We start from the raw sequence: 22,009 nt of genomic DNA on the forward strand, positions 1-22,009 counted from the left end.
AATCGCTGTCAAGTGCATTATTTGGGCTTCTTTCCGTCCCTGTCACGTATAGAAATGACTGTGTGAAATGCCTCTGTGCGCGCTGTAATTCATATGACCTTCTCCTCAGAATCACTGCAGCAGCGATACGTAGTGGGTTGTGGTTTATTCTCAAAGCAATCATTTAAAGACGATTCTTGAAACTTTTTAAAGTAGACTTTCTCTTCTGGTGTCTGCCAGTTCACTTTCGAAGCCATTTCGGCGCAAGTGATTAGTAGGCAATCTCTCTGTAGACTGCATTTCCCTCGTATTCTACCAGAAGTCTGGCACCTGCTTTGCCTATGAGAGAGCTTACGATTCCATACACCTAAAAAGCGTTACGTCCATATACAGCGTAGTTGACACACGTAGTGAAAATAGGTAACAAGAAACAATGGTGTTATCCGTACGTCGCTGGGCACTATCGGTGGTGAAAAATCTGAGTGGTCACGTGGAGATCGAAGAAAGCAAACGCCCATAGCAGCGAGTGTGTCAAGGGGAGTAACGTACACTAACAAGTGAAAGTGTTGTGCGTGTCTCTCTCCTCTTAGCTCTCGGTTGCGTAACGGAAGAGAACTGCCTCCGACGAAAATACCGGAACGGATATGTCCAGCTTTGCCGTGGGCTCCCGAAAGAAATATTTTTTTTCCGCAGGAGGAGGAAGCAGCTGCACAGCCAGCAACAGGGGATCCGAGCTTCCGACCTATTTACTAGGAAATTCTTACAAAACGCCGGGTCCACCGAAGACGGCGCGTACGCACACCGACAGAAAACACGTGTTCGGGCCTCCTTTGTCTGCAGGCTCGGTAATTTTAGCACCGGCCGTAGCGCCCCCTCTGTCGGTTCCTCCTCTCCCCTTCCTCGCCCCTCCCACAGCCGGTCCTCGCTCACGCAGTGCCGCCCATAAGCGAGTCCAGCGGCCCGCAGCAATGGAGGGGGCAGGTGCCGGCGCGGCGCATTGCGCGTGCGCGGGCCGGGTCACGTGGCAGCGGCCTACCGCCAATGGCGAGGCGCGCTTCGAATTTGCCGCCGCGGCGCTACTGTAGCACATGCTGCGCAGCCGGCCGGGCCGCGACGGGACAGTCGCATTGCGTCGCCACCGCAGGGTAGGGGCGCACTCAACTCCTACGTTCATTCGACCTCGCACGCTGTCGACAAACAGACGGGCGACCGGTGCACCTACAGGAGAGACACGACACGCGGTGCGCCAGAGCATTTATATTTTTGTACAGGAGAGTGACAGGCAATCGGACTGGAAGTGCTGTATATTTTTTCGTTCTCTCGCTGCCGAGTGAGCGATTTTGTTTCTACGTGCATGTCATCGAAATAAGGGGTGAGCACCCCCGTGCTTTGAGAGGAGGGCCACTGCCGAACTCCCCTCGCGACCGAGCAGCAGTGTGTCGCCGGACGCCGAACGAGCTCTTCCCGACGACGCCCCCGTTACCCGGTCGGCAGCTGCAGTAGTGTGCGGCGATGCCGGCTAGCCTCTTCTCGGACATGGAAGGCGGCCGGGGTGCCGGCGGCGCGGGCGGCCTCGAGGACCAGCGGGCGCTGCAGCTGGCCTTCGAGCTGTCGATGCTGGGCTTCACGACGGACGTGTCGCCGCCGCCCGGAGTGGTGGGCGGCCCTGCGGGGGCAGGGCCCGGCGGGGGCGGCGCCGCCCCCGACACCTCGACGACGGCGGCGGCCGTGGCCGCAGCAGCCGCCGCCGCCGCTGCCGCCGCCGCCGACGCGGCGCACCACCATCTGCTGGCGCCGCCGCCGCCCGCCGCCGCCTTCCCCGACGACGCCCGCTGCCCGCCGGGCAAGAAGTCGCAGAACATGACGGAGTGCGTGCCCGTGCCCAGCTCGGAGCACGTCGCCGAAATTGTTGGCAGACAAGGTAGGCCACCGCCCTGCTCCTAACTTCTCTATTACTGTGGCAAATCCAGAGCAAGATGCTGATAAGACTGCGGGAGTGATCTTCCTTGACGTAGATCTGCTGTAGTGGCCGTGCACGAGTTAAAGTTCAATCGGTAGGAAGGTATATTTTCCGCTCAGTTCTTTCATCTCGATTCCGCCTAGATCTGCTCTGTCCATTGTTGCTGGGTAGTTTCCACTAGGTTGACGGATATTGCTCAACTTCCGCGGTTGTTACCAGTGTTAAGTGGTATAACATGAACTGCGATTACTTTTCGAATGAGCAATTTTGGTTCATATCTACCCGTTACTGCCTGGTGCACAACAACTGCATTACGACTCTTTCATGAGTGGAGGGGTATTTTGCAGTAGTGAGATGAATACTTGGTCTTCAAAGTTGTCCATTAGTCAGCACGTAGTTTGGATGTAATACTTTCGAGCGTATCATTTGAGTTACAAATGGGTCAACAGTAGCGAACGAATTATTTATATTCGTTGCAGTTGTTTGTAGCTAAGTAGACTTCTTTTATACCGACAGTGACTTCTCAACACTTGTATCGATGATGTTGCCTTTTCACCCAGCATACAACACTTTGCTTGCCAGCTATTAGGTCAGAGTTGATTTGAGTAATTAGATGTACCAACGGAAGAGTTGCCCATTCCACTGTAGTTTACATTGGGGTAGCGAAGCTTTTAGACTAGGCAGATCAGTTTTGTGCAGTGCGCTGAAAGACTTTTCCTCGATTGTTCCTTTCGATGATAAAAAGGTTTGTTTTCAGTGTCAATTTGGAAGTAGTCATTCTGAGTTTCCGCGTTGCCTATAAATGAAACTTAATTTTTCACATGATACAAATATATGGCAAGTTTTTTCAGACGTTCGGGACGGTATGTTAGTGTCATGTAGATGTTCCATTTAAAACGTAGGTCTTAGCGGAGTGCAGTTTCGACTGCAGTCTGAAAAAGCTGTCACATGCAAGCATTTTGCATTAGCCCCCACAATTTATTACCGTGACACTAAAGGTGGTTTATAGCTTTCGTACTAAATACGTAAGTTGGGATGACAATATTGCTACTTTGGTCACGAAAGAGGAAGCGATGTCGTCGTAATGTAGTTAATGGAAAGTTTTAATGGAATCCCCCGTATACTTAGCGAATTGAAATGTTTTTCTGCTATTGCCTTGTTTCGTGAAGAAAACTAAGCAGCACAGTGTCGGTTTATATTGATATACATGTCACTAAAATCATTTTTCCGTTCTCGTCTGTTGTTTGGAATGTTTTTCATGACGTTGGCGCGGATGGATGTTATTTTGACAGGAGTACCGCGCATTGCGACTTGCATACTCTAAACATCGAAGCTTCTTGGGAATATGAGCTCGTACGGAAAGATATCTTTCCGTGCGCTATACGAGATTGGAATAATAGAGAATTGTGAAGGTGGTTCGATGAACCCTCTGCTAGGTACTTAAATGTGATTCGCAGAGGATGTGGTTTTTGTCTTTTCGCTCATTGTTGGCTTCTATGTTATGGAATAAACTCTTCAATACAGGTGCCGGCTCGTGTTTGAGGTTGCTTACCACGTTGCTTGTTACGGATCTTTGTGGGTACAAACGCCCACAGATTTGTGACACATAAGACGTTTTGGTAGAGTTTTCATTATCGAAAATCGGTTAAGCCTCAGGCCACTCGAATAGCTCGAATGCTAGATCACTTCATCACAGGGGACGATCGGGTACGCTTAATGAGCTTGCAGTGAGTCTGGTATCAGCTGTTGATGAGGTCCTCGGTGTAGGTTAAGCCGCGTGGCGGCGGCGCGCCGGCGACCACGTGGTCGCGCGGACAGCTCCGTCTGCTGCGTTCGCCTCTCCTCTCCCTACCTAGCTTCCCCGCCGTCCGCTCAGACGCCGACCTTGGAAGCGTTCAGCCAACTTTCTCTGTTCCGCTCTCGTCCGGTGCACCGGGCCGGTCGCCACGGCCGCCACACGAGACCAGAGACACATTGCGTAACAAAAGCAGTCATCGCCGCCGCCGCCGTCTGCTCGCTGCCTCGCCGCGGTAGGTCCCCAGTTCGCGTCCCGACGACCTGTTCTTTTTTTCAATTGTCGAACGTTCTGGGTATGGACTGGCGTATTCGTCGAGGCAGTAAATCGACAACGCTATTCGCTTCAAAGACGATCAGCTCGGAATTGTTAGACATAGCTAGAAGCCACACGATTCTTCGTGTCACGTAATGTCATATTTCTAAACTCGGTCGCAGCTAGCGGTGCCGTCGGCCGACCTTGCGCTCCATTGAGCGCAATGAACAACTTCCTTATTTTCAGCGAAACTCGCGAGCGATAGGAGGCAACCGCTGTATGCTAGTAAAACTCTGCGATGGCCGCAATAAAACGCAAACATCTCGTTCGATGCTCGAGCTCTGTCGTCGACTTCTGAAGCCTCGAAGTAATCCACACAATTCCTTGGAACGATAGAAACTGGCAGCACCGAATATTGTTCCGGCTGCGTAACCACAAGAATATGAAGCGTTACGTGCCCTTACTTCAGTGATGCAGATAGGTGACCTGTCTGTAAGCCAAGCATGTCTGTTTAACGTATTATAATCTACACTTGAGAATGGCTACGCAACCGAAACTGCATTATAATGAACATTATAATAATGGTTTAACCTTAACAATAACAGCTACTTCGGTAGATGTGATTAGAGATACCTATATAGCCTGCTGCAGCTGAAATACGGTAGCAAATTTCATAAAACTTAATGAATTTATTGTATCTAGCGTGTGTATTCACCACAGGTTCAAAGGCAGAACTAGTGATTGAAGTACCATTTCTTTTTTGTAGTGGACATCGTAAGATATCCCCCGATTTGTGTACGCAACTTTTCAGCCGTAAGTGGTCCTATATTTTTTTGCTTAGTGCTACGCGTAGGGCCGAATGTCTTGCAGAAGTGATTCCATACAGTTGTGCGTCTGAATTTATACGAAATAACGTGACGTGCGCGTTCCTGCTGATCTTTCAACGAACTGACTGCCGGTTCAAGTAAACAGTGCGCCAGATCAGGACACTCCGTTAATCTTCTACGCAGTACCATCTTCTACGCAGTGCCATTTAGTATGTAACACGTGAACGTAGAAAGTAATATGACGCGGGTCCCGCAATACAGGTATAACTTGTATGCAGATAATTGTTCCTTCATGTCGTAATGTTACAAACATGGTTATAGATGTAGGATAACTGACTTTAGGCGGCAATAGCCACAACGAAGTTAGTAATTCGGTTGTCAAGGCCACGCCACTGGCTCACTTGCACCACAGCTTCCGAGGTCCCACGTACTCTTGACCAGTCAGTTTCCACGGCGACCCTGGCGTCGGAGGGCCGGCTGGCACCCGTTGTCAGACAACAAAGGAGCAGATGGCCGGAAGAGCGGGCCTGCTAGCAGGCACACACGATACCCGAGCTGGCCGGCGTTGTTCGGTTAGGCTCGCCGAGCGACCCCCGAACAAAGCAGCAGATGTTCCGACCTCCGGGCGCTCCTTTTTCCCTTTTTCGTCTTCCTATTCCTTGTGCCCCTTATGTAGGACCTTCTCTTCCTGTCGTCCCGCGCTGCGCGCCAGGTTCTTTGTGTGTTAGTGCCCGGTGGAGGGGGTTCCGACATCCGTTTACCGCCGCGTCGTCTCTACCGGGGTTCCTCTCGTCTCAAAGGACCTTTCAGGTCGCCGAACCAGTCATCTCAATCTCCACGTACGTCGTTAATACTAAATATACGTGGCTTAAATCTATACTAAAGGTGGACGTATACACCTACGAACTGCAAGCCGGAGAAGCATTTACAACATGACAGTTCTACACATAAGTCAGTGTGTGGCTGACGGTTCGTTGAACCACGTTGAGACCCCACAATTCTAGAGTAGCACTTGGGACAAATAAACACTGAAATTCCGCCCGAGCTCGAATTTTATTGCGGTGCCCATTTGCGCAAGGTAACTGGGAATCTTCAAAATAGCGCGGTATGGACACAGTAATAAGGTCATCCGAAGACCAGTATCAGTTGCAAAGCGATTTAGGAAAGATTGCTGTATGGTGTGGCAGGTGGCAGTTGACGCTAAATAACGAAAAGTGAGGTGATCCACATGAGTTCCAAAAGAAATCAATTGGAATTCGATTACTCGATAAGTAGTTAAATTCTCAAGGCTGTCAATTCATCTAAGTACCTGGGTGTTAAAATTACGAACAACTTCAGTTGGAAAGACCACATAGATAATATTGTGGGGAAGGCGAGCCAAAGGTTGCGTTTCATTGGCAGGACACTTAAAAGATGCAATAAGTGCACTACACTCGTTAGTCCTCTGTTAGAATATTGCTGCGCGGTTTGGGATCCTTACCAGGTGGGATTGACGGAGGACATCGAAAGGGTGCAAGAAAGGGCAGCTCGTTTTGTATTATCACGTAATAGGGGAGAGTGTGGCAGATATGATACGCGAGTTGGGATGGAAGTCATTAAAGCAAAGACGTTTTTCGTCGTGGCGAGATCTATTTACGAAATTTCAGTCACCAACTTCCTCTTCCGAATGCGAAAATATTTTGTTGAGCCCAACCTACATAGGTAGGAATGATCATCAAAATAAGAGAAATCAGAGCTCGAACAGAAAGGTTTAGGTGTGCGTTTTTCCCGCCCGCTGTTCGGGAGTGGAACGGTAGAGAGATAGTATGCTTGTGGTTCGATGAACCCTCTGCCAAGCTTTTAAATGTGAATTGCAGCGTAGTCATGTAGATGTAGTAGATTCGTTATCACTTTCTACCGTCTGGAACCACGCGACCGCTACGGCCGCAGGTTTGAATCCTGCCTCGGGCATGGATGTGTGTGATGTCCTTAGGTTAGTTGTTAGGTTTTGGTAGTTCTAAGTGACTGATGACCTCAGATGTTAAGTCCCGTAGTGCTCAGAGCCATTTGAACCATCACTTTCAACCAGTAAAACGCAAAATTTGATTCGCCTTCCCCAGTACATTTATGTGATGGTTCCAATTTGTTGTTAGTGATAAGCTCCAGGTATTTGGTTGAATGCACAGTCTTCAAGAAACCTTGTCCCCATAGTTTTGCAATTCGTTCTTATCTTCTGACGACTTTGTTATACAAATGTGACAGCATCACCTGCAAAAAATTAGAGCTGCTCAAATTGTTGTAAATAGCTCCTGTATATTTGGAGCGGCAGGGGCGTCTAACATTTCCATGCGGAACCGCAGATATCACTTTCTCGGTGACTTCCCGGCAATTACAACCAATCCAGTCGCACAATTGGGACCATGCTCATTAGAAGCTGATTGTCAGCAAAGGCGTGAAAACCCTCCTTCGAATTTAGAAACATGATAGCAACCTCACATTCCATGACGATAACTACCATTACATCGTGTGATTTAAGATCCAGTTTTTTGTTAACAACGAAATTTTCTGCGCCAGTACTGGTTGTGATAGTTTCAGTGAAGTATTTCGTACGTTCGAACGCAGTAGATGTTCCAAAATCCCACTGAAAATAGGTACATCAGGTGCAAGCGTACGCGACCGTCTGTAGGATAAGATTTGCGCTGTTAAAGCTGCTTTTGACTTGAGATTTTGAGTTATGCAAGCTCGTGAACATGCAGGCTTGTATAAGCAAACCTCAGTTGTGAGGCAGTCTTCGTAGCAGAAAATGTCCAGCGATGTTAGCAAATAAATTGCAGATTGCTCCTAGAGGTTCTTTTGGAGAATTTTGTACGTGTACTAAATCGAAAGCGTTTGACGATAAGCGAAGAGCATTTCCGCATACGTTGTATTTGGAAAATTATACAAAACAATTGCCCGTCGCAGACGTATCGTTATTAAAAAGTGGAATGAACGTACGGCCTGACCATGTAAACGTGAACCGTGAGACCGTTATAAGCAGTTCTTTCAATTATCTTGCTCAAACACCGAAGGGACCGCGATACACGTTCCTGGGAGCTTTGTCAAGGTTCCATTGTCGTAGAGCAAGCATGAGCTATTAAATGTGCTTGAAAACACTTTTGGGCGAAAAAGAAAATGTAAGATAACTACAGATATGTCGCATCACAGGCCTGTATGTCAAACTTTCATAAAGAAAGTGACATAAGGTTCAAATAAATTTTCTGTATATCCTAACATAATTCTGCTAATAACTTAAGTTGGCATAGGAATCTGGACAGAGCTGTACTGATTTGAAAACAAAGGCAGTTAATAAATTCTCTTGTTGTTGAATATCGTCAATTTCTTTGTGTAACAGTACTCGCAGATGTATTGCAGCATGTTCCCGGTAATTTTGACTAATGTAGTGAATTTAACTTGCACCACCCTTTGCACATTTATTAAGATCCATTGACAGATAGTGGACAATGTTCCCTCTTCACCATACCTTAATTAGCCGTAAACTGCGATACGTCAATGTAGATTCAAAATTCTGTAACTAAAGGGTGTAGAAGTTTCTAAGAGGTATTCTAATCCTGCCATTCTGATGTCTTCTTTTGCGGGATTTTTGATAATAAAAAATACTTTAATGTTTGGCTGACCCTTCAATAATTGTAGGGATTGATATGCCCTCTTCAGCGGTTTACATGTTAATGAGACTTGAAACAGATTGTAAATACCTGATTGACCTCCATTTCAGATATTTACTACCTATCTTCCGGTACAGTTCTATTATAGATAACTCAAGCTAATCCAGAGCTTCCTGGTGCGATATTTTATTTACATGTTTATTGCATAAAAGCTTTCGTGTGATCAGAATTACGTAGTAAAAGGATAGCTGCTGGTTTAGGGAAATCATACGCACACTGACATTACGTGTAATGCGATGCTTTTTCGTACAGTTAATTCTTTAGATCTGGACATGTGCATTCCAGATCGTTATATGCTCGCGCCTTTTATTTTAAAATATGCAAATGTCGCTGCGAAAGTTCTCATTTGCTTTTGGCGGCATTCAGTGGATGCGCCGTTAATCTCGCACACTGCGGTCTGTTGCTGTACAGCACTCTTCTTGTGATAAAGCCTATGCCAACAGCTTTTCGAAACTATAAAGTGCGTTTTCTCGATGTTTTTCATTTGTCGTTGCTACGAAGGGTCACCCTTCACGGATCATCGTAAAGAAAACGCCAGTGTTCGAATTCTGACATTGTTGCGAAACATTTACAACCTGAAAAATAAATGACTGAGAAATGATCCACACGCACTTACCTCCATAATCTACTAACCAGTGTGAAGTGCACGGAGTACGAGAAGAATATGTAAACATGACTGTACGATCTGTACACGAGATATACGTAGAGGTTGTAGTAATTCTATATTGATCAAATAAAACTGGTGAACATCCCGTATTAGTCATATTTGGTACGGGTCCCCATAGACTTAGGGACGCACAATTACCATGTACGCTATCTCCTTTGTAGACAGGCGTTTTCCTAGTATTCCACTGATTTTGCACCGCTCTGAACTCCTATAATAATCCGTGAATGTTATTGCAGTGATTCAAGCGAATGATTGTAAAACTGTCACCGGTGAAGTCTGTTGTTACTGTTAAGTGCCTGGAAGGTCATTAATATACAACACGAACGAGAAGGGTCGCAACACAAGTGAAGTTCGTCTGAAACTTTCCATCCAAGATCATCCTGCGTCTCCCTTTCCAAGAAATAGTGCAGTAAGAAATTTCGCTTGATAAGAGCAAAACGAGGATCATGGAATGTAGTCGAATCAAGTCGGGTGATGCTGAGGGAATTAGATTAGGAAATGAGACAAAGTAGTAAAGGAGTTTTGCTATTTGGGGAGCAAAATAACTGATGGTCGAAGTAGAGAGGATATAAAATGTAGACTGGCAATGGCAAGGAAAGCGTTTCTGAAGAGAAATTTGTTAACATCGAGTATAGATTTGTCAGGAAGTAGTTTCTGAAAGTACTTGTATCGAGTGTAGCCATGTATGGAAGTGAAACATGGACGATAAATAGTTTGGACAAGAAGAGAATAGAAGCTTTCGAAATGTGGTGCTACAGAAGAATGCTGAAGATTAGATGGGTAGATCACAATACTAATGAGGAGGTATTGAACAGAATTGAGGAGAACAGGAGTTTGTGGCACAACTTGACTAGAAGAAGGGACCGGTTGGTAGGACATGTTCTGAGGCATCAAGGGATCACAATTTTATCATTGGACGGCAGCGTGGAGGGTAAAAATCGTAGAGGGAGACCAAGAGATGAATACACTAAACAGATTCAGAAGGATGTAGGTTGCAGTAAGTACTGGGAGACGAAGAAGCTTGCACAGGATAGAGTAGCATGGAGAGCTGCATCAAACCAGTCTCAGGGCCAGACCACAACAACTGCATATGATAGTACTTTCGTTAATAGGCGTACAAAGTCAAATGCCTTTCGAAAATAAAGAATTAGTGCATATAACTTGATCCGTGGCTTTCAGGATGTCTTGAGAGATTTCGCGTGATATTTTCGGAACCGATGATTGCCATGGGGAATATATATAGACGTATATCATTGTCTGAGCAGATAGTTTTTGTGTAGCAGCGATTTTATTTGGGTTCCAGCATAAATTATTTGCAGCGTGGTGCTCAACATATTGTGGTACGGACAGTGTGTCAGATGCAGTGGGTTAGTTTGGCTCTCGGCCGCGGAGCCGGCCGGCGCAGACAGGTCCTTTATTCCGCAGTCAAGGCCGGCGGCGAGGAGAAACCGCGTCCGTGGCGCACACGTGGGAGGAATTCTGTTAACGCAGAGTCGCGGGTGCGAGACTTCCTGCCCCCGGACCCCGGCCCTTATCACGCAGATAGCCCACCCGCTCCCTGTGCATACTTGTTTTCGCGTACTGCGAGGCCCTAATCTTCCCCGTTCCAGGAATCCGCCACCTGCCTTTTGCTGGGCCCTGGACGCCGCCTCCAGCGTGCCGGCGTGTTTGGCAACAGCGCGGCGTCGATTCATTGCCTCTATCCTGTCCGCTGATAGGATTGCATCGCGCCGATCCCAGTAGCTCAACTCGGCCCGTGCCACACATAGGCTGCGCCCGCTTTCGTGTCGGCGCAGTTCGGAGCAGTCTTCTGCTGTGTGTCCCATCGGCTGACCTCCACGACTGCATAAACACATCGTACAGAACCTACCGAGCGAGGTCGTACGTTCGGGAAAATGGATTCGGCCATCCTGATTTTGGTGTACCTAAATTTCCTTAGGAATTTTCCACCTTAATTCCTTAAATACCGGGTGATCAAAAAGTCGGTATAAATTTGAAAACTCAATAAATCACGGAATATTGTAGATAGATGTACAAATTGACACTCATGCTTGGAATGACATGGGGTTTTATTAGAACCAAAAAATATAACGTCCGAAAAAGTCACACATGGTGCTTCATCTGATCAGAATAGCAATAATTATCATAACAAAGTAAGACAAAGCAAAGATAATGACCTTTACAGGAAATGCTCAATATATCCACCATCATTAGTCATCAATAGCTGTAGTCGAGGAATAATGTTGTGAACAGCACTATAAAGCATGTCCGGAGTTATGGTGAGGCATTGGCGTCGGATGTTGGCTTTAAGCATCCCTAGAGATGTCGGTCGATCACGATACACTTGAGACTTCAGGTAACCCCAAAGCCAATAATCGCACGGACTGAGGTCTGGGGACCTGGGAAGCCAAGCATGACGAAAGTGGCGGCTGAGCACACATCATCACCAAACGACGCGCGCAAGAGATCTTTCACGCGTCTACCAATATGGGGTGGAGCGCCATCCTGCATAAACATCGTACGTTCCAGCAGGTGTTTATCAGCCAGGCTGGGGATGATGCGATTCTGTAACATATCGGCGTACCTCTCACCCGTCACGGTAGCAGTTTTGCTGTCCAGCGCAATCTGTCGAACATTTAGTGAACTTTTTTTTTTTGTTCTAATAAAACCCTATGTCATTCCAAGCATGTGTCAATTTTTACCTCTCGATGTACATTATTCCGTGGTTTATTAAGTCTTCAAATTTATACTGACTTTTTGATCACCCTGTATTTTCCGCCAAAAAAAAAAAAAAAAAAAAAGTTGGTTCCTTCCTCCATTCCTGTCTCGATTTCACTTACCGACAGCTGATGGGAAGGAAAACCCCAATCTTGGTACTTTCCTCAGTCTCGTGTATGCTTTACGGTCCCTTATCTGTAAGCATTACGATCTCTGGTGCTGCTGTTGGTTTTTAATATCCACTCACCTTCTGTTACGACTTTCCGTTCTTTTAACTACTGGAATCCGGCAAACCACTTTATTTCGGAAGAAAATTATCTTACGTTCCACAGATGCTCTATTTCGCTTCACTGGCTTCGATAAATCAGTAATCTTAAGAAGCCTGCCAAATTAGAGGTATTACAGATCATTAGATCTTAGCTTCGTGTAAAATATAGTAAGTGTCGCACAGAAACTTTCTGAGCAGTCGTCAATAACTTATTCACAGAAACATTGTCATATGTTCGTATTGCATGTAATTATTGTAACCACCGACAAATTAATAATTTAGAGGATGAATCACATTTGTGTATACGTCGAGCGGTTGTTCCAGCAGTGGAAGTTGTAATTATCCGTTCTCCTGGTTTTATGACCTCCTGTTTCGTAAAAATTAGCAACATGCACAGCTCCAGTGATTGCAGAGCAACCTTGTTTAGAGAATAGTTTTCATACCGGAAGCCATGGTCTGCCTTTTGTCAAAACAGGTGATGAACAATGATTTTTAATTGTGATTGACATCTTAGATGTACGGCATCAGTATTTATAGTTACTCTGATAGCCTTGTAAGCCGAAAACCGTTTGACTAAATAAGTTCTCTAGAACATGTACAATATTCTGCTTTTCATTTGTAGTTCTGTTTTCCCAAGAAGCGATAAGACAGTTAACATACTGCATTCAATTCAGACGAGAAAGGATATAAAATTACAATTACATCAGAACATTCTATCAAATGTTACACCTGCGACAAATGTTGGCCAAATTTAACCCCCGACGAAAGCTTGTCACTTCTGGTAAATTCTAAACATGATCTGTTTCCAGAATCCTGCAGATATATTTATGTGGATTGTTGTGTTCCTCTGTTAAGATCTAAATAAAGGTTTATAAATGATGAAAAATAAATCTTTTGAAATTTCTAGCCCTTGTTTTGCCAGCGTTACCTCTAGTGTGGTGCACAACACGAATGTAAATGTAAACCCTTAAACTAATTACCCGGAAGGGAGGCGTAAAGTCACTTTCAAACATATAATTATGTAACAATCAAAACTGTACTAAGATATGTGTGTACGTAAATTAAATGTTTTGTAGAGTGATGTATTTAGAAATTACAAGGTGAGCCGTAAGACAAAACAACTATTGAATTAGGAATATTGTTGGACGTGCCGTTCTGTGTCGGTACGTCGTAGCTTATTGTTCAGGTAACAATTACATTTTGTAATGTACCCAACAGTAACTGCGACGCAGTTAATAGCAAGACTGGCAGCTTTGTTGAAATGCATATGCTTTATTTAATAGTCAGAAACATTCGCCGAACTTACATGTTAGTTTTGATGGATTTGTCACAACCATTCATCTTTCAAGTGAGAGTAATGAAGATTCCTGCGACGCTACGTTCTTCTAAGTTGCGTAGAAATTAAAATACTCAGTTGTGAAGGAACAGCTAGCCATTTATAAATGTCACCAAGCTATATCTAGAAAAGGATTAATCTTAAGTAGGCAGTAATCATGCTACGATTAGCAACCATAGATTGGCTGAATATGGGAGTACAGTTTCACTATGCGCGTATACACACAGGTCGCAGAAATTATTGAACTTTTGTCTCATTAGTGCAGAGAACATTGATAGGAATGATGTCTTAACTTTCACCGTTTGGAAATCTTTCTCTTCACGAAATTGCTGATAAAATTTTGTATCTGAACTTTTTCGGCTGAGATATGGTCTTACGTTATCGGTGCAGTTAAAGACATTCTCATCTAACCAGAGCTGCTTTAGGCTGCCTTCAAGTTGATTACCACGTATATACCGTTTAATCTTGCTTCCTCGCAACTAGAACATTTGTACAGTGCTTTGCTCGAAGGGAGTGTAATGGGGTCGTAAAGTTTAATTTACTTAGCGTGTAGTATTAGCGACAAACTGAGGCTTTACGTAGATGAAATTACCGGGAATTCTGACGTGTATGAAATAAAAGCCATATGCAGTTAAGACATCGATGAAATAGCTATCTGGTACTGAGCAACCAACTGTGGAAAGGAACGCGTAGCTGTTACACGAAATATCAAGCGTAGTGTCATTTCAGTAGTGAGGTATAAGAACTCGTCATGAATATGTAGGATTGGCTGTGTATAGAGTAAGTTGAACGATTGCATCGAGCAAACGGGCGACTAAGAGTAATTTCGGTGTGTCTACAAGAGGGGTTACCAACTAAACACGGGTACAGCTCACACATGATTACTATTAGTGTAAATATCTTGCAACACTTCACCCGTAGAGATCATGCAAATAGCTCGAAAAGAGGCGTTCAGTCTCTTCCCAAGCCCCGTCCTTAAGTAGAACAGCAGAAATTTTAATATGTAACGGTTTAATACATAGCATACTACAAAGTACCACTGTAACGCACTTAACGTTCAAGGGACTCCGTGAAAAATTGGAATAATTGAGTTAGCGTAAATGAATCTGACTGATACAGGAGGAATAGTCTAAGGGTATCTGTCTAAAAAGTTATTGTAGTTTCGATGACATGCCGTATTATTGCTCAAAGGATCAGTCAGAACTCTGATGTACATTCTTCAGTAACTTTATTAATTTTTATTTTCCAATTTCAAACTACTACTACTGCTACTGTTACTACGGATATCCGGAAAACAAGAAAATCCAGTCTTCTTCTGCTTCCATGTCCTCGAGCTTGCTTGGTCAATCGCATTTTCTATTGCCACCAGTGCCGAAAATACTCATTCGCAGTGTTTCCAATGACGACTGATGAAGCTACAGATGGACTCTACTCTTTTAATTTGCTTCTTCAAAACTCCGAATAAGTTTTCGATTTATCATTTAATTCGATGTGAGGTTCGAATTAGGAGTTTGAAACACAGCTTCTCCTTCCAAAACTCATCTGTCAAACAAGACTGCGACACAGCTAGACTTATTATTAGTACTTTCTCGTCACACGATTCCATGTCTTTGCGGACGGGCAATATTTGCAAGGTGTACACTTCAGAGTGCGAGGCAGACTAAACAGTCGCCTGAAGTTCACACGAGAGCTGGAATAGTATGGACGTCAGCGCGTAGCGTCGGTTGCCGCCGTATGCTAAGTTAGCGCAAGAAGTTACTTCTTTCATTGTCCATACAAGTAAATGTTATATTATGCTATACCACGATTATTGAGGTTAAGCTTCACAGCTTTCAAGTTCACCAGTTTCGTGAATTTATCACTAAGAACACGGGGGTTATTTAATACCTCGAACCCTAAAGTATGCATATTCGCCTGTGTAATTTAAGTGCCATAGTGAAATCTATGAACCGTACAGTAACGGTCGTCGAGAACCTAGCTGAAAGCACGACCCCCGTAATCCTGCTCTTTTCGGGACGTATTGCCCGTTTCTGGAGCGGAGCAGTTCGGCTGGCCGGGTTTTGGGCCGAAGGGGGCGTGCGTCAACGAGCTGTAATCCGGATGCCGGCGTCAGCACCGGCTGGCGCCAGTATCGCCTGGCACGACTGCGGCTCGCTCCGCGACCTTGGCCGTGGTGGGCAGAGGGAGGGGTTCAAGACCCGGTCAGCGCCAAGGCCCTCGTCTGAGCCGTGCGGCTCCGGCAAGCTGTACTAGCGTGACGGTAAACTGCTTGAGGCCTAATAGTGCAATGTTTGTACCGACAATGTGCAGGCATTTTACAAGCAAATACCATTTGTGTCGTAATGTTCACTAAGGCACTTTCAGAACAGTGTGGGCCACATCTATTGTAAATGTTAGTGTCTGCGAGGCAGCCTTCCATCATGAACACCCAAATCTATGGCCTATTGTGGGAAGGCAAAGTGCGATGTTGAGAACGTTATACTTCCAATGAAATAAAAGGCAATTGTCTTTGTTAAGAGTGTCAGGTGATTTATTAGGAAGATAAATTCTCGTTAACAAACTACTCGAGGAAAAACGGTATTAATAAATGTGGCACAGGAGGCAGATAAAACACGCAAATTGTTTCTGTGGTGTTAGCTGCTTTTAAAGTGTTAAGTGGTTCGAGGTTAAAATGTGTTTCTAAATTGATCGTGATATTATTGTACCAATCCTGTGCATACATCTGAGCCCAGTCAGTTCCTAACATTGTTTCATCAACAAAACAAACATGTACGTGATGTCTGACGAGGACTGATAAGTACTCAGGGATACGAGAAGAAAGATAATTCGAAGCAAGAAGTCTAGTAATCATGGGCTCTAGAATACACACCTTACGAGCTATGAGCACTTATTCATCTTCGCTAATGTTAAACTCATCTCTTCTATTGAAAAAAATGCCATAGCTCTTAAGGTATGCATTTTAGAGGCCATTTCACTAGGTTTTTTTTGTGGTGGTGGGGGGAATCGTTCCTGTAATATCCCTAAATAGTGCCATTTTTCTTGTACACCCTTTATAACTTGTCATTTCTTTTTTCGTCACAGTAGCAGATCAGGCCAAAATTAGCAACTTGGTTTCAGAGCGCCAAATCTGAAGCACACACAGTTGAAGCATTCTTAAATCATGTGGCTGTGAAGGAAACTGCATGCATGTTACGTTCGGTCGCCATTATGCAATGTTGTGTTGACTCGTAGAAGCAAATGTCAATGGAACTTAGTGATTTTTCCGAAAATAGTTTTAATTTACTTGCCAGCCCGCAGTAGGTATTTTCTAATTCTGACCTTCAATGTTTCACATAATGGTTATTATATCTGTTGCCTTACTTCGTAGCAAACATATCAAATCTTAATGTGTCATATCAGTAGGTACGTGCTATTGTGGTAAGTAGTCTAATTGGCATTTGGGAGTTGCCCATTCAGCCTGCTCAAGAGTGGACTGTCGATTACGCCGATATGAACGTAAGGACAACAGAACACACTGGCACGAGCGGAGAAAATCTACTACCCCGCATGGAACTGAACCCCTGTGGTAAGTAATTTCTCAGAACACAACCAATAAAACAAAATTGCTGCTACGGGGAGTCGAATCGCGATAGCAGGGTTCCGGGCAAGCCCCAGTCCGGTACATAATTACAATCTGGCAGGAAGCTTCGAAACAGTGTTGACCCCGCTGGAATGCTAGCCAAGAATCTTAGGTCTGAAAGATGTAAACTGACCATAGTTCTTCAGTACTATAAAAAAATCATGGGGATAATTTACACCTAAGGCAGCTACAAACAACTCGCAATTTTTATAGCTTCCGCACATTTGTACTTCACGAAAACCACTTGAAAATGCAAATCTTAATTTGTCGTAAAAATTCAGAGCCACAGAGCTGTGACAAACATTCCACTTAGCTCTTGTGCTGACAATAGAGGCACAGTGGTTTTATGTTGATGCGTCACCGAGATAAATCAGTATTGACGATAATATAAGATTCGCGTATTCATAGAGTCCTATCCGAGGTGTGTGTGTGTGTGTGTGTGTGTGTGTGTGTGTGTGTGTGTGTAGTACTATAATTGGCCAGTCGAGCGAGTTGTTTACGTGACGAAGCCCTTTGTTGCTAAGTGACCCTTTCCACCGCAACGTCTGTAATTTTAATGACTTTAGTCTGTTCCCTACATTGGGAAAGTCGTGTCGTTGGTGGGACATGACTGGGTGTGCTCAGTAACGTTTCGGAATTAGGTGTAAACAGTTTAGAAACAGCGAGACTAAAAAAAGTTCATGCGGGAGGATACTTGCGTTATTAAATCGTTAGTTAAGTGGTTTTGTTAAGGTCCATATAGGTGTCAGGGAATAGTTCTTTAGAGAAAGTTGGTGGATTTTGAGTTTTGTTTGTGCAATTTGCCTTAGAAAATACTGGGAGAGAACCTGATGTTCAGAAGGGCTGAAGTGAAAATCGTTGCTCTCTGATGATTCAAGAAACAACCATTAACACTAAAAAGAATTGGGCTAATTCTGGGTTGATTTTACTGTCAACTCTATCCCGTAGAAGCTTCATCTCTTCTGAGGCAACATCAACATACCTAGTTCTACTTGATTACTGTATTCATCCCTTCGTCTCCCTGTAAAATTTTAACCCCCCCCCCCCCTCCCCGCACACACACACACACACACACACACACACACACACACACACACTCACTCACTCACTCACTCACTTCGAATACCAGATTTGTCGAGTCATTGAGTCCTGTCAACTGATCATTTATTTCCGTCAATTTACTTCCTTTTTCCAAATACAATTCAGCACCTCCTCATCAGTTATTCGATCTACCAATCTAATACTCAGCATTCTTTTGTAGTAAGACATTTCAAGAGCTTCTATTCTCTTATTGTCTCAGCTGCTGACTTTGACGCGTTACATGCGCACAAGGCTAGTCTCCAGACACTTAGCTTCAGAAAAGAGTTCTTAAAGTTACTTTAATTTCTGATTCCCAGAAAAGTTTTTTCTTGCTAGAACGGTTATTTCGCTGCGCAAATAGCGGAACTCCTCAGTTCTTAGTGTCCAATACAGCGAACGGCGTTACCGCGTTGGTAACACCCGATGGATGACCGCCCAGGGAAAACTAGGCGCCATTGGCTAACGGACCCGCAAGTCGACCAACTGGCATCCTATTGAAAGACTTGCACCAGGCCTTGGTGTCACTTGTTGTTGGTGTTGTCTAGTATCTTAATATAGTTTCCTCCATACCTCCTGGTTTAATTCAACTAAAATTCATTATCTTTGTTTGACTTTTGATATCTATCTAACAACCTCTTTCCAAGACACTATCCATTCCGTCCAACTGGTCTTGAAAGCCCTTTCAAGTCTCTTGACGTAAATAATCACCGGCAAACTTTAAAATTCTTATTTGTTCTCTCTGCACCTAAGTCCCTCTCCTTGGTCACCCTTACAGTTTGAAAATGTCGGCGACGGGCTGCAACTCTCTTCCTAGTCAACAAGTGCTTCTTTCACGCCCCCTCGACACTTACAACAGCAGTGTGGTTTCTGTAGGTCTAAAAGTTGTAAACAATCTTTCGCTCCTTGCGTATTATGCCTCACGACTTCAAAATGTTACTGTATTCCACTCGACAAGCATTTGTCGTGGTCTAGTGGCTAGCGTTGCCTTTTTCTGGATCATAGGATCCCGGGTTGGATTCCCGTCTGGATCGGGGATTTTCTTCGCCCGGCACTGGGTGTTTTGTGTTGTCGTCATTTCATCATCATTCGGGAAAGGGGCAAGATGGGACAGGGAAAAGATTCCGACTTCGTACAGACGCTGATCGCTGATAACCGCGTAGTTGAGCGCCCCCCCCCCCCTACACACACACACACACACACACACACACACACACACACACACACACACACACACACACACACACACAAACCAGATGTCATCGACAAGCATTTCTCTAAATTTACAAATGCCATAAACGTAGGTTTACCATTCCCCCCAACCAATCTCCTAAGAAACTCTTAGAGTGAATTTTGCTTCACTTGTTGCTAAATTTCGCTGGAGCCTAAACTTGTAGTTCTCCGATGTCAACATATACCAGCTCTTCTATTCTTCTGTAAATAATTCTCAGTGTTATGACTCATTAAAGTGATAGTCTGGTAATATTCATAAGCCAGAATGAGGTTTTCAATCTGCAGCGGAGTGTGCGCCGATATGAAACTTCGTGGCAGTTCAAAACTGCGCGCCGGGCCGAGATTCGAAGTCGGGTCCTTAGCTTTTCGCGGGCAAGTGACCTATCATTTGCTAGTTCTGTAAGTTTCGCAGGAGAGCTTCTGTGAAGTTTGGAAAGTAGGAGACGAGGTACTGGCGGAAGTAGAGCTTTGAGGAGGGGTCGGAGTCGTGCTTTGGTAGCTCAGTTTGTAGAGCACTTGCGCGCGAAAGGCAGGGGTCCAGAGTTCGAGTCTCGGTCCGGCACACAGTTTTAATCTGCCCGGAAGTTTCATTATTGATGTGTCAGAGCTTTGTTTGGAATTAGAACTACTACTTTCTTCTTGAAGGCTGAGGATATTTGGCGCGTCTGATGTCTTCAACAGGCGTAATAGTTCGATAATGCTTAGAGAATAGGGGAGAAAATGGATTGGAATAAGGAAACGGCATGCTTTTCCCGAGTGGGTCATGAATTACTTATGGCAAACACAGCGAATCGGTATTTATTCAGTGGCGACTGCATACGAGCTGCAGAATCGGAGTAGTGAGGGCGTGACGTGATGTGCGGGCAGGGCTGGCTGCGGCGCGCTGGCCCGGCCACGGGCGGGCAGGAAGCGCGGCGTGGGAGGAGGTATTTTCCGGCAGGCTGGCGGCTGCAGGATCAATGTCCTCGCGCCAGCGCCGAGCCGCGCCGCGCCGACTGCGCTCACGGGCGGCGCCTCCCCGAGCAAGGGGTTTAACCCTTGTGTGTCAAGTCCTCACTGGAACTACCACTAAGAGGGTCGTCCAATAAGTAACGCCCCACTTTCTTTCTCAGAACGTATTTATTGTTGTTGTTGCGGTCTTCAGTCCTGAGACTGGTTTGATGCAGCTCTCCATGCTACTCTATCCTGTGCAAGCTTCTTCATCTCCCAGTACCTACCGCAACCCACATCCTTTTGAATCTACTTAGTGTATTCATCTCTTGGTCTCCCTCTACGATTTTTACCCTCCAAGCTGCCCTCCAATGCTAAATTTATGATCCCTTGATGCCTCAGAACATGTCCTACCAACCCTTCTTGTCAAGTTATGCCGCAAACTCCTCTTCTCCCCAGTTCTATTCAATACCTCCTCATTAGTTATGTGATCTACCCATCTAATCTTCAGCATTCTTCTGTAGCATCACATTTCGAAAGCTCATATTCCCTTCTTGTCGAAACCATTTATCGTCCATGTTTCACTTCCATACATGGCTACACTCCATACAAATACTTTCAGAAGCGACTTCCTGACACTTAAATTTATACTCGATGTTAACAAATTTCTGTTCTTCAGAAACGCTTTCCTTACCATTACCAGCCTACATTTTATATCTTCTCTACTTCGACCATCATCAGTTGTTTTGCTCCCCAAATAGCAAAACCCTTTACTACTTTAAGTGTCTCATTTCCTAATCTAATTCCCTCAGCATCACCTGACTTAATTCGACTACATCCCATTATCGTCGTTTCGCTATTGTTGATGTTCATCTTATACCCTCCTTTCAAGACACTATCCATTCCGTTCAACTGCTCTTCCAAGTCCTTTGCTGTCTCTGACAGAATTACAATGTCATCAGCCAACATCAAAGTTTTTATTTCTTCTCCATGGATTTTAATACCTACACCGAATTTTTCTTTTGTTTCCTTCACTGCTTGCTTAGTATACAGATTGAATAACATCGGGGACAGGCTACAACCCTGTCTCACTCCCTTCCCAACCACTACTTCCCTTTCATGTCCCTCGACTCTTATAACTGCCATCTGCTTTCTGTACAAATTGTAAATAGCCTTCTGCTCCCTGTATTTTACCCCTGCCACCTTCAGAATTTGAAACAGAGTATTCCAGTCAACATTGTCAAAAGCTTTCTCTAAGTCTACAAATGCTGGAAGCGTAGGTTTGCCTTTCCTTAATCTATTTTCTAACATTTCTACGGAATCCAAACTGATCTTCCCCGAGGTTGGCTTCTACCAGTTTTCCCATTCGTCTGTAAAGAATTCGTGTTAGTATTATGCAGCCGTGGCTTATTAAACTGATAGTTCGGTAATTTTCATATATGTCGAACACTTGCTTTCTTTGAGATTGGAATTATTATATTCTTCTTTAAGTCTGAGGGTATTTCGCCTGTCTCGTACATCTTGCTCACCAGATGGTAGAGTTTTGTCAGGACTGGCTTTCTCAAGGCCGTCAGTAGTTCTAACGGAATGTTGTCTACTCCCGGGGCCTTGTTTCGACTCACGTGTCTCAGTGCTCTGTCAAAC

General features: G+C 44.8%; 1 protein-coding gene across 1 annotated transcript in view; it reads left to right on the plus strand.

The window, feature by feature from the left end:
* The first annotated feature begins 1,773 nt into the window (after positions 1-1,773).
* The window catches only part of LOC126412391 (RNA-binding protein MEX3B), a 151,253-nt gene continuing 131,017 nt past the window's right edge, over positions 1,774-22,009 (plus strand). The window contains exon 1 of the mRNA XM_050081968.1: positions 1,774-1,900. Coding sequence (XP_049937925.1) covers positions 1,840-1,900 — 61 coding nt within the window. The 5' untranslated portion in view covers positions 1,774-1,839. The remainder of the gene's footprint in view (positions 1,901-22,009) is intronic.

The sequence above is a fragment of the Schistocerca serialis genome, chromosome 7, assembly GCF_023864345.2.
Source record: "Schistocerca serialis cubense isolate TAMUIC-IGC-003099 chromosome 7, iqSchSeri2.2, whole genome shotgun sequence".
Lineage (NCBI taxonomy): Eukaryota > Metazoa > Arthropoda > Insecta > Orthoptera > Acrididae > Schistocerca > Schistocerca serialis.